General features: G+C 40.2%; 1 protein-coding gene across 1 annotated transcript; it reads left to right on the forward strand.

Moving 5' to 3' along the window:
• Positions 1–1,732: 1,732 nt before the first annotated feature.
• On the forward strand, positions 1,733–9,331 carry PNN (pinin, desmosome associated protein). Its single transcript, XM_040620854.1, has 9 exons — positions 1,733–2,412; positions 3,098–3,169; positions 3,559–3,627; positions 4,115–4,187; positions 4,308–4,402; positions 4,567–4,642; positions 5,671–5,826; positions 5,910–6,048; positions 6,770–9,331. The coding sequence occupies exons 1-9, from the start codon at positions 2,300–2,302 to the stop codon at positions 8,254–8,256; spliced, it is 2,280 nt and encodes a 759-aa protein (XP_040476788.1). The 5' UTR covers positions 1,733–2,299; the 3' UTR covers positions 8,257–9,331.
• Positions 9,332–9,741: the final 410 nt, after the last annotated feature.

A 9,741-nucleotide genomic window follows, 5' to 3' on the forward strand; every position in this document is an offset into this window, starting at 1 on the left:
GCAACAAACTTTTCTGGTCAGTACCCATAAGGTAATCTGTCACAGAGGCTTTCTCCAACCCCCAAAGGTAGATGAGGTAGTAATACACCTAATAAGACCCTCTTGTCCCCAAAAGAAGACGGTCTCACCTGAAATAATCCTTTTTTTCTGTTTATGACTTCCTGGCCCTACCTGTAAAAATATTTCCCTTTCGGTATCCTTTTGGAGCTTCCCTCTGCTTGCTAGCTGGGATGCTGCCCAATTCATGAATCAATTAATAAAGCTAATTATATCTTTAAAATTTACTCTTTTGAATGTTATTTAATAACACTAGTGTAATTTCAGAGATTATTTTGCAACCACAATCTTAAATTTTCCAGCACCCAAATTTCCCATACGTGAAATCACGTCCCTCATATCCTGACTGCATCCTCCCGTCATCATTACCATCAAAGAAAAGGACTCCAAGCCCACCATTGAAGTCAAAGAGTAACCAACTGACCAACTTACTAAGGTTGATTTTTCAAACAATAACATAGGGTCTTAGAATATTTTGGAATTGATGGGAAACTAATATTTATTGAGCATCTACTAAATGTTGAACACAACAGCCCACTAATTCTCCCCCATAAAGCTATGTCAAATTGCCCAGCATCCTAGTAATAGGTCCTATGGAAGTAGAAAAAGATCCTATGTTTTTGGTTGCCTCTAAAAGCATTTTCCCATGGAAACATTGTTACATTTGGTGGTTAGGATCTACTAGTACCACATTCTCATGCTTCATGTTTAGTCTATTACACAGCGTTGTAGTAAGGATCAATGAGTCTAAGTATTTTTACAATCAGAATTAACTTATTATTTATCGACCCTTATCCCTTTTACCCAGTTTTTTTTCCCATAGAACTTCTCCATTTCTAACATGCCATGTAATTTACTTATATTTATCGTCTGTCTCCATACTTTTCCTGCTCCCAAGCTCCTTGAAGGCAGAGATATTTATTGCACTGACTGTCCAAGTACCTAGAAAAGTGCCTGGCACATAGTAAGCGCTCAGCAAATACTACTGAATGAATGAATGAGTACATGAATGATTTTTGCTCCCCCCGAAGCGTACAAACCCCACAAAGACAGGAACCACAGCGATCTTGCTCTAGGTTTTATCCTCTGAGCCTAGATTACTGCTGATGCACAAAGGAACTTTTAAAGATAGTTACAAGAATTAAGATGGTAACTCGAGTTAAATACTATTGTCCCACTAATGCTTGGTGCAAGGTTGATGCCCGGGTAAAAGCCAATAAGAAGCAAGATTATTCATACGTTGTTTCTGTAGGGAAGTGCTTTGTGAGTTGTAATTTGCAAATGCATTTCTGGAACAAAAGGGTTCTTATGTTGGCTCTGTACATAGAACAGAACCACAAGCTCGAGGACATTCTGTCGCATACACACAAGTAACAACAGAGCCGCTACTCTAGACCCCATTTTAAACCAACCAGCCGTATAGGCCAGGGGTAGACGATAATGCCAGCCTCATCGGTCTCGTCGTCGCTTTTTTATATAGTACACCCTTGCACAGGATCTAATCAAATAGTGATTCTCAGCTGCCGTGACCTAGGGAGTTACAGTTATCTCCAGATTCAATTTATCAGTAGTAACAAGCATTTTATTCAAGCTTTGAGTTGAGAGACAAGGTATCTAAAACGTTTCATACAGTACCAAAAAAAATAATTGCTAGCTATTACGATTAATGACTTTTCATATTGTTCATGTTTTGCTTCCCTCTGCTCGTTTTGGTTTAGCCCAATGGAGGGACGCCTGCGCCCCCCAACCCCTCTTTGGGCATGCGCACCGACAGAATGGCCCCACCCTTTCCTAATCTAATCATTTACCCGGGGAGAGGGGGGAAAAAAGCTCGCCTCCATCCCACTCTGATGTAATTAGGTGGTTAAAAAGATACAAGGCACGTCATATCCTAGGTTAAAAGGGCTGGAAAACTCCGCGCTCCGCGGCACAAGAGCAGGCCCGTGAGCCGGCGTCTCCGAGGACCCTGAGACTCTCAAACGCACCCAGGCTCTGCGCTAGAAGCGGAGCCCGGCCACCGCAGCTAATTGGGGGAGGGAGGCAACCGCCCAGAAGACTTTTCATTGGCCCAGAGTCACAGAGGCCGGCAGCTTCTCCCTCTTCCGGACGCTGAGTGGTTGAGGCCGAAAAACAACGCCTATTGTCATTGGCTGCACCCTGCTGTCATTCCTCTCGCGTCTCGCGGCGCGACAGAGCCAGGCGCGGCCTGTAGAGCAGTCTCGAAGCCTGCTGCAGAGAGAAGATGGCGGTCGCGGTGAGAACTTTGCAGGAGCAGCTAGAAAAGGCCAAAGAGAGCCTAAAGAACGTAGATGAGAATATTCGCAAGCTCACCGGACGAGATCCGAATGACGTGAGGTAAGAGGCGGATAAGAAAGGCCGGCTCCGAGAGACAGCCATCATGCCGGGGTGAATTGGGGGCGGGAAGGGCGGCTAGCCTTGAGAAGGCTAGAACATCGGGGCCTGTCCCCGGGGCGGCGGTAGAACCCCGTCTTGGATGAGGTGGGGAGTCTCCCACGCCCTCGACGTAGGTCTCGGAGCTCAGGTGCGCGAGGAAGGAGAGTGAGTCCTATGTATGCGAGGATGTCTTCCTGGCCTACTGTAGGAAGGCCCGGGCTGCCGATTCCCGCCCTCGGCCCTGCAGGCCCGGAACTGCAGCACAAAGCCCCTTCCCCATCCGGCGGCTACCTGGCCGGGTGCTGGCCCAGAGACCCTCCTGGGACGCGGTCCGCCGCCTCTCCTCCAGGCTTTTGCCCTCTTGCCCACGTGCAACTTCCTCGGACTTGGCGAAATCAGGGCCTGATCCAAGCTTATTAATGTGTCGTGGGAACGAAGTAAATATGATTTTTGTGATAATGGTCTTGAAAAAACAAGGAAGTTAAAATAGTACTTCCTGCCTTGTTTCAAGCACGTGTATTTGAAACTGTTTTTAGAACTTTTCTGGTTATTTTTCTCTTTATGGTGTACCGCATTCGTGAAAGTATTTGGTGACATTAAATAAGTCCACACATGATTTTCATACTGGTTTGTAAATATCTTTTAGGCCCATCCAAGCCAGATTGCTGGCCCTTTCTGGTCCTGGTGGAGGTAGAGGACGTGGTAGTTTATTGCTGAGGTAAGATTTTCTTAGGACTTAATTTATATGCGAAGACGTAGATACTTTCACTAAATTAAGTATTGGTTTAAACAAAATTGGTGGTAGAGCCAACGTTAGATACGTTTGTTTTGTTTAAAGCTGTGATCAGCTATAGTTTTCAATATAGTTATCTTGGAACTTCATTTATATGCAAAATTAGAGACTGAAGAATACATTAACTACCTGTTTTGTGTACACTTAATTTATTTTTATATTTTTTTAAGTGCTAAAAAGCATCTTGGAGTGGATGCCCATTTAAGGTTGTTAATAATTGGAAGGGTTTTTAAAAATTCAACTGAATTATCTTGCTAAAGGTAAATATTTATCTTAAATTTCATTTATATTATGTTGCACATTTTTAATTGCAGGCGTGGATTCTCAGATAGTGGAGGAGGACCCCCAGCCAAACAGAGAGACCTTGAAGGGGCAGTCAGTAGGTACGTTGGAGTAAAAGGTTCTGGACATACTTGTATGCTCTATTTTTAGAGGTAGCCACAAATATAAGTATTTAATAAATATTGTTGAGCTGTGTTAGAAGTGAGTAGTATATCACTTCACCTGAGTCTGTTCCCTTGGTAGTTGAATGAACTAAGCCTGTATCCCTCATAACTCAGTTTTTTACTAACGGTAACAGAAATTTTACCAAAATAAAGATCATGAGAATAAGGTTGAGAAAATAGTTTGTGCTACTTTTCTGTCTTGTACTGTAAAAACTTAATCTGCTTGAGAAATAGAGATCCTTATTTGGATTGGGCATTGGTGACACATTTTATCCTTTTACTACTAGAGGAAAGAGTAAAGTGGGATGGAGACTGATGAAATGAGACTTCTGGAAATAAGTCATGGTAGAAGTAATCATTTATCCTTGGTAGGCGCTTAAGTCAGATTTTACAGTGGTCTTTTAAATTCTTTTTCCAATGCCAGGCTGGGCGGGGAGCGTCGGACAAGGAGAGAATCACGCCAAGAAAGCGACCCAGAGGATGATGATGTTAAAAAGGTAATTGAGATGAAAAGAACTACTTAACGGGATGAATACGGTATTTCCATCTTTACTACATTTAAGAGTGCTGCTTTCTCATATGCTTGTTAAATTACTGAGATTTCTTTTATCCTGCAGCCAGCTTTGCAGTCTTCAGTTGTAGCTACCTCCAAAGAGCGCACACGTAGAGACCTTATCCAGGATCAAAATATGGATGAAAAGGGAAAGCAAAGGTATCTTTAGTTTTTTTATAGGGAAAATTCCTGTCAAATAATGCAATTTCAGGAAAATTTACATTTAAGAATTGTTCAAGTGTCTGTCGTATGTTTCTTTCAGGAAATGGCGGGCTTAGATGAAGTGGAACCTACTGAAATTGACTTCTCTTTCTCTTCTTTAGGAACCGAAGAATATTTGGCTTATTGATGGGCACTCTTCAGAAATTTAAACAAGAATCCACTGTTGCTACTGAAAGGGTATTTATACAGTTTTCCTTTGATTCTTTTAAGTATACAAAAGTAGTTTATTACGTGTTTTTGAGAAGAGTCAAAAAGGTCTCAAAACTGAATTGTAGGCCTAAATTGAAGCCAAGAAAAAAACTTATAAAATTATCTAAAGTTGTTACATTTTTAGCTGGTCTCTTTTTGGGGTCCTATGAAGTAACTGCGTGAACTTCTCTTTCAGTGCAAAGAGCCCTGGTCTGTGACTCAGGAGAACCTGGGTTCTGATCTCAGCTCTACAACGATCTCATTTTGTGGTTTTGGACAAGACTCTTCATTTCTTTAGGCCTCAGAGTGCTTTCATTCAGTCAAGGGGGTTGAACTCAGTCAGCATCGTAACTAGTTCAGTGATGTTAAGTTCTAAGTTATTTATACACTCAGACAATAATTGGCACTCTGGAAGCAAAAGCCTAAACATTCCTTGCCTTCCACTGTTTATTTGTGCAATCTTTCTAGAGGTTTTTTATTAAAGCTACAAAATTGTGTCCTTGGTGTTCAATATCAAGTTACTGCTTCTCAAAGAACTACGGTAGAAAGGGAGATAACAATTCGGTTAATAGATTAATCAAGTTTTATTACAGCTTTCGTATGTTAAGTCTCCTAGGGAATATAAAAGGCTTCAAAGCATAATATTTGAAAATAGGATGTCACTTCTGTCACATTCTTTGATTTGGAAGGAAGGGTAACTGAAGATAAGTTAAAAAGACAATGCTCTTCTTTTTTAAGTTTTATGAAAGAATCTTGCCTAATAGTTATATTTAAATGGAGGAGTTATTGATAATATGGCTAATGTCCTTGATATTTAGATTTTTACATGGAAAGGCTCTAGTCCTTGTTTTCTGAAAGAGAAATTGCTATTAGCCTAAAATGCTAAGTACTAAGTTTGAATTAGCTCGTATGCTGAATTGCAAATATGAAACCTATAAAGATAACTAAGTAAAATCATAATGTTTCACATAATCAGGATGTGTAATAAGTTTTCAAAGATAATTGTTTATCTTCAGCAAAAGAGGCGCCAGGAAATTGAACAAAAACTTGAAGTGCAGGCAGAAGAAGAAAGAAAGCAGGTTGAAAATGAGAGGAGAGAACTGTTTGAAGAGAGGCGTGCTAAACAGACAGAACTGCGGCTTTTAGAACAGAAGGTCGAGCTTGCGCAGCTGGTGAGTTGTAGTTTGGAATTGGAATTCTAGGATTGGGAATCCTTCCATGTTTACAAAAACCTGACCTTTTACCTCTTCTTTAGCAAGAAGAATGGAATGAACATAATGCCAAGATAATTAAATATATAAGAACTAAGACAAAGCCCCATTTGTTCTATATTCCTGGAAGAATGTGTCCAGCTACCCAAAAATTAATAGAAGAGTCACAGAGAAAAATGAATGGTAAGTGTACATGAAGAGGTCCAGTGAAATTTTCTAAATGGGTAAGGTAATATACTCACACAGACACATTTGTTTCCTATAATTGTGTTTCAGCAGTTGATTTTTTAAAAAGGTAATCTAAGATGCTAATGAGTTTGGAGTGCAGGAGCGTTTGATTTATGATGGAATTTAACCTGAAACTTACTATGTTGTAGGTAGTGCTGAATGCCTGTGTATTTCTTAAGAAGCGTTTGTATAAGATGGCTTCTTTGTAGCCAGATGTAAATGCTAATGAAGCAAGAAAAAAGGGAACATTGATGTAATCCATAGAAGGAGGAGCACACGTGGAAGGGTAGACACTACGGAGATAAGATTAGATGATCACTCTTTCTGGGATCAGAAAAGTTAATGCATGACATGATACCATAAGAATGATTTTATTTCAGAGAGGTTTTATTCTTTCTTACCCAGCATGAAGTAAAATAGCAAAAAATTGTCCTGTTTTTCCATCAGTTAATGTGGTATAGTTGCCTGCTACTAATACCTTAGTATATAGGTTTCTGGGGAGTCTTTGCTTGTGTCATTTTATTTCAGTTTGTAATTACTTGCCGTAATCAGTCTTGTATCATCATCTTTTTACAAAAAGACATTTAGTTTAGATAAAGCTCAATGACAATTTGTGCTGTCAATTGTGAGTTTGCATGTTCTTAATTATTTATACGTGTAAATTTTTATCCTTTAGCTTTATTTGAAGGTAGACGCATCGAATTTGCAGAACAAATAAATAAAATGGAGGCTAGGCCTAGAAGACAATCAATGAAGGAAAAAGAGCATCAGGTGGTGCGTAATGAAGAACAGAAGGCGGAACAAGAAGAGGGTAAGGTGGCTCAGCGAGAGGAAGAGTTGGAGGAGACAGGTAATCAGCACAATGATGTAGAAATAGAGGAAGCAGGAGAGGAAGAGGAAAAGGAAATAGGTATAGTTCATAGTGATGCAGAGAAAGAACAGGAGGAGGAGGAACAAAAACAGGAAATGGAGGTCAAGATGGAGGAGGAAACTGAGGTAAGGGAAAGTGAGAAGCAGCAGGATAGTCAACCGGAAGAAGTTATGGATGTGCTAGAGATGGTCGAGAGTGTCAAAAATGTAATTGCTGAGCAGGAGGTAATGGAAACCAATCAAGTGGAAAGTGTAGAACCTTCAGAAAACGAAACTAGCAAAGAACTGGAGCCAGAGATGGAATTTGAAGTTGAGCCAGATAAAGAATGTAAATCTCTTTCTCCCATGAAAGAGAATGCCAGTGCTCTAGAAATGGAAAATGAGCCTGAGGAAAAAGAAGAGAAAGAATCTGAGCCTCAGCCTGAGCCTGTGGCTCACCTCCAGCCCCTGCCTCAGCCTCAGCCTCAGCCTGAGCCTCAGCTTCAGCCTGAGCCGCAGCTGCAGCCACAGCTGCAGCCTGAGCCACAGCCACAGTCCCAGCTGCAGTCCCAGCCCCAGCCCCAGCTTCAGCCCCAGTCCCAGCCCCAGCCCCAGCCCCAGCCCCAGTCCCAAGCAGTACTCCAACCCCAGCCTCTCTCTCAACCTGAGACTTTGCCATTAGCTGTTTTACAGCCACCAATTCAGGTTTTTCAGGAGCAAGGGCATTTACTACCTGAGAGGAAGGAATTTCCTGTGGAATCTGTCAAACTCACTGAGGTGACAGTAGAGCCAGTCTTGACAGTACATCCAGAGAGCAAAACCAAAACCAAAACGAGGAGCAGAAGTAGAGGTCGAGCTAGAAATAAAACCAGCAAGAGTAGAAGTCGCAGCAGTAGCAGTAGTAGTTCTAGTAGCAGCTCCACCAGTAGCAGCAGTGGAAGCAGTTCCAGCAGTGGCAGCAGTAGTAGTCGAAGTAGTTCCAGTAGCAGCTCCAGCACCAGTGGCAGCAGCAGCAGAGACAGTAGCAGCAGCACCACTAGTAGTAGTGAGAGTAGAAGTCGGAGTAGGGGCCGGGGACATAATAGAGATAGAAAGCACAGAAGGAGCGTGGATCGGAAGCGAAGGGATACATCAGGACTAGAAAGAAGTCACAAATCTTCAAAAGGTGGTAGTAGTAGAGATACAAAAGGATCAAAGGATAAGAATTCCCGGTCCGACAGAAAGAGGTCTATATCAGAGAGTAGTCGATCAGGCAAAAGATCTTCAAGAAGTGAAAGAGACCGAAAATCAGACAGGAAAGACAAAAGGCGTTAATGGAAGAAGCCAGGCTTTCTTAGCCTATTCTTTGCAGCAGAAGATTTCTTGATGAGTAAAAGGATTACCTTTCCTTGTAAGGAGGATGCTGCCTTAAGAATTGCATGTTGTAAAAAATCTTTTTGGAAAATACAGACTGTTTGTTTACCAGACATTCTTGTACTTTTTGCATAATTTTGTAAGAGTTATTTATCAAAATTATGTGAGGTTCCAAAATATGTAAAAATAATAATAATAAAAAAAGATTAACATCCCTTGTCATCTTTTTTAAATATCCTATACTCTTCAGTAAGAATCTGTATATTTTAATAGGTAAATCTTTAAGTCTGTTCCCTTCTAATTCTGTATCATACGTTGCTTTTGTAGAAATAAATGTGCATTTCTTTCATTAGTTTTGGAATGTCCTCGTTGACACTTGTATAATAAATACCCTCTTGATATCATTTTCAGCTTTTATCACTAGCTACTGAACGTGATTAGAATGTCTTTGAAGGTTTCTTCACGTTTATTTGCCTTAGGTGATTATTTTGAGTTGTCATAGATCTTTGCAGCTTTAAGGGGGAACGTAGTTCTCAAAATCATTTACTATTTTTTTCTAATCTCCCTTGTGTTTAATCTAAGCATTTCCCCCTGTTTCTCCTATATAAATCATTATTGGTAGATAAAACAGTATGATTTGGTTGGCATTTTCTTCATGATTATGGGAGCATCGTTCTTTTGTCTCCGTGGCTACTTGTGTGATATAGCATATACATCTATTGAAGAAAATAATCACTTTTTAGGGGAAGGAGGTAGAAAAGTATATTCTAAACTTGGTTTTTTGAGTTTGTGGTCTTGTCTTAACTTTTGTGTTGGCTCTAACTGAAACATGCCAATATGTGTTCTCAAGAGTTTTTGTTAAGTATTGTATGAAAGTTTACAGAATGAAGGAAGTTCATCTACACTTGAATCTGTAAGCAAGATAACACACAAGTGTACCAAGTGATTATTAACTTTGTTGTTTTATAAATTTGTATGAATTTGGAGTATCTGTTGCCATTACTATACATGTGCAAATAAATGTGGCTTAGACTTGTGTGACTGCTTAAGACTAGTACTTGTATTAACTTTTTGATGCTTTTATACAAGAGAGCACTTTAATTGCAAATGGCCTTTGAGTTCATAACTTAACATTGACTAGCCTTAGGCTTGACTGAATGTTTATTATTTCTTCCTTTGACAAGTACATGGTGATAGTGAAAATGTCAGTAAGAATTTCTAGCACTGTAAAAATAGAGCATGTTAAAGTACTCTTTAAAAAAAAGTCCTTTAAACAGTAAATGAGTAGAACTTTTCAAACTGCAGAGCTAGCTACCTGCATTCCTGGACCAGTCACTTCATCCAGGGGTTATTAATCTCCATGCAGTATAAATTTTATACTGTGAAACATGGGGGAAAGGTTGGTAAAAATTTAAAAGGGATGAACATAAATGTAACCTGGGTCCT

The sequence above is a fragment of the Ursus maritimus genome, unplaced genomic scaffold, assembly GCF_017311325.1.
Source record: "Ursus maritimus isolate PB19 unplaced genomic scaffold, ASM1731132v1 scaffold_36, whole genome shotgun sequence".
Taxonomy (NCBI): Eukaryota; Metazoa; Chordata; class Mammalia; order Carnivora; family Ursidae; genus Ursus; species Ursus maritimus.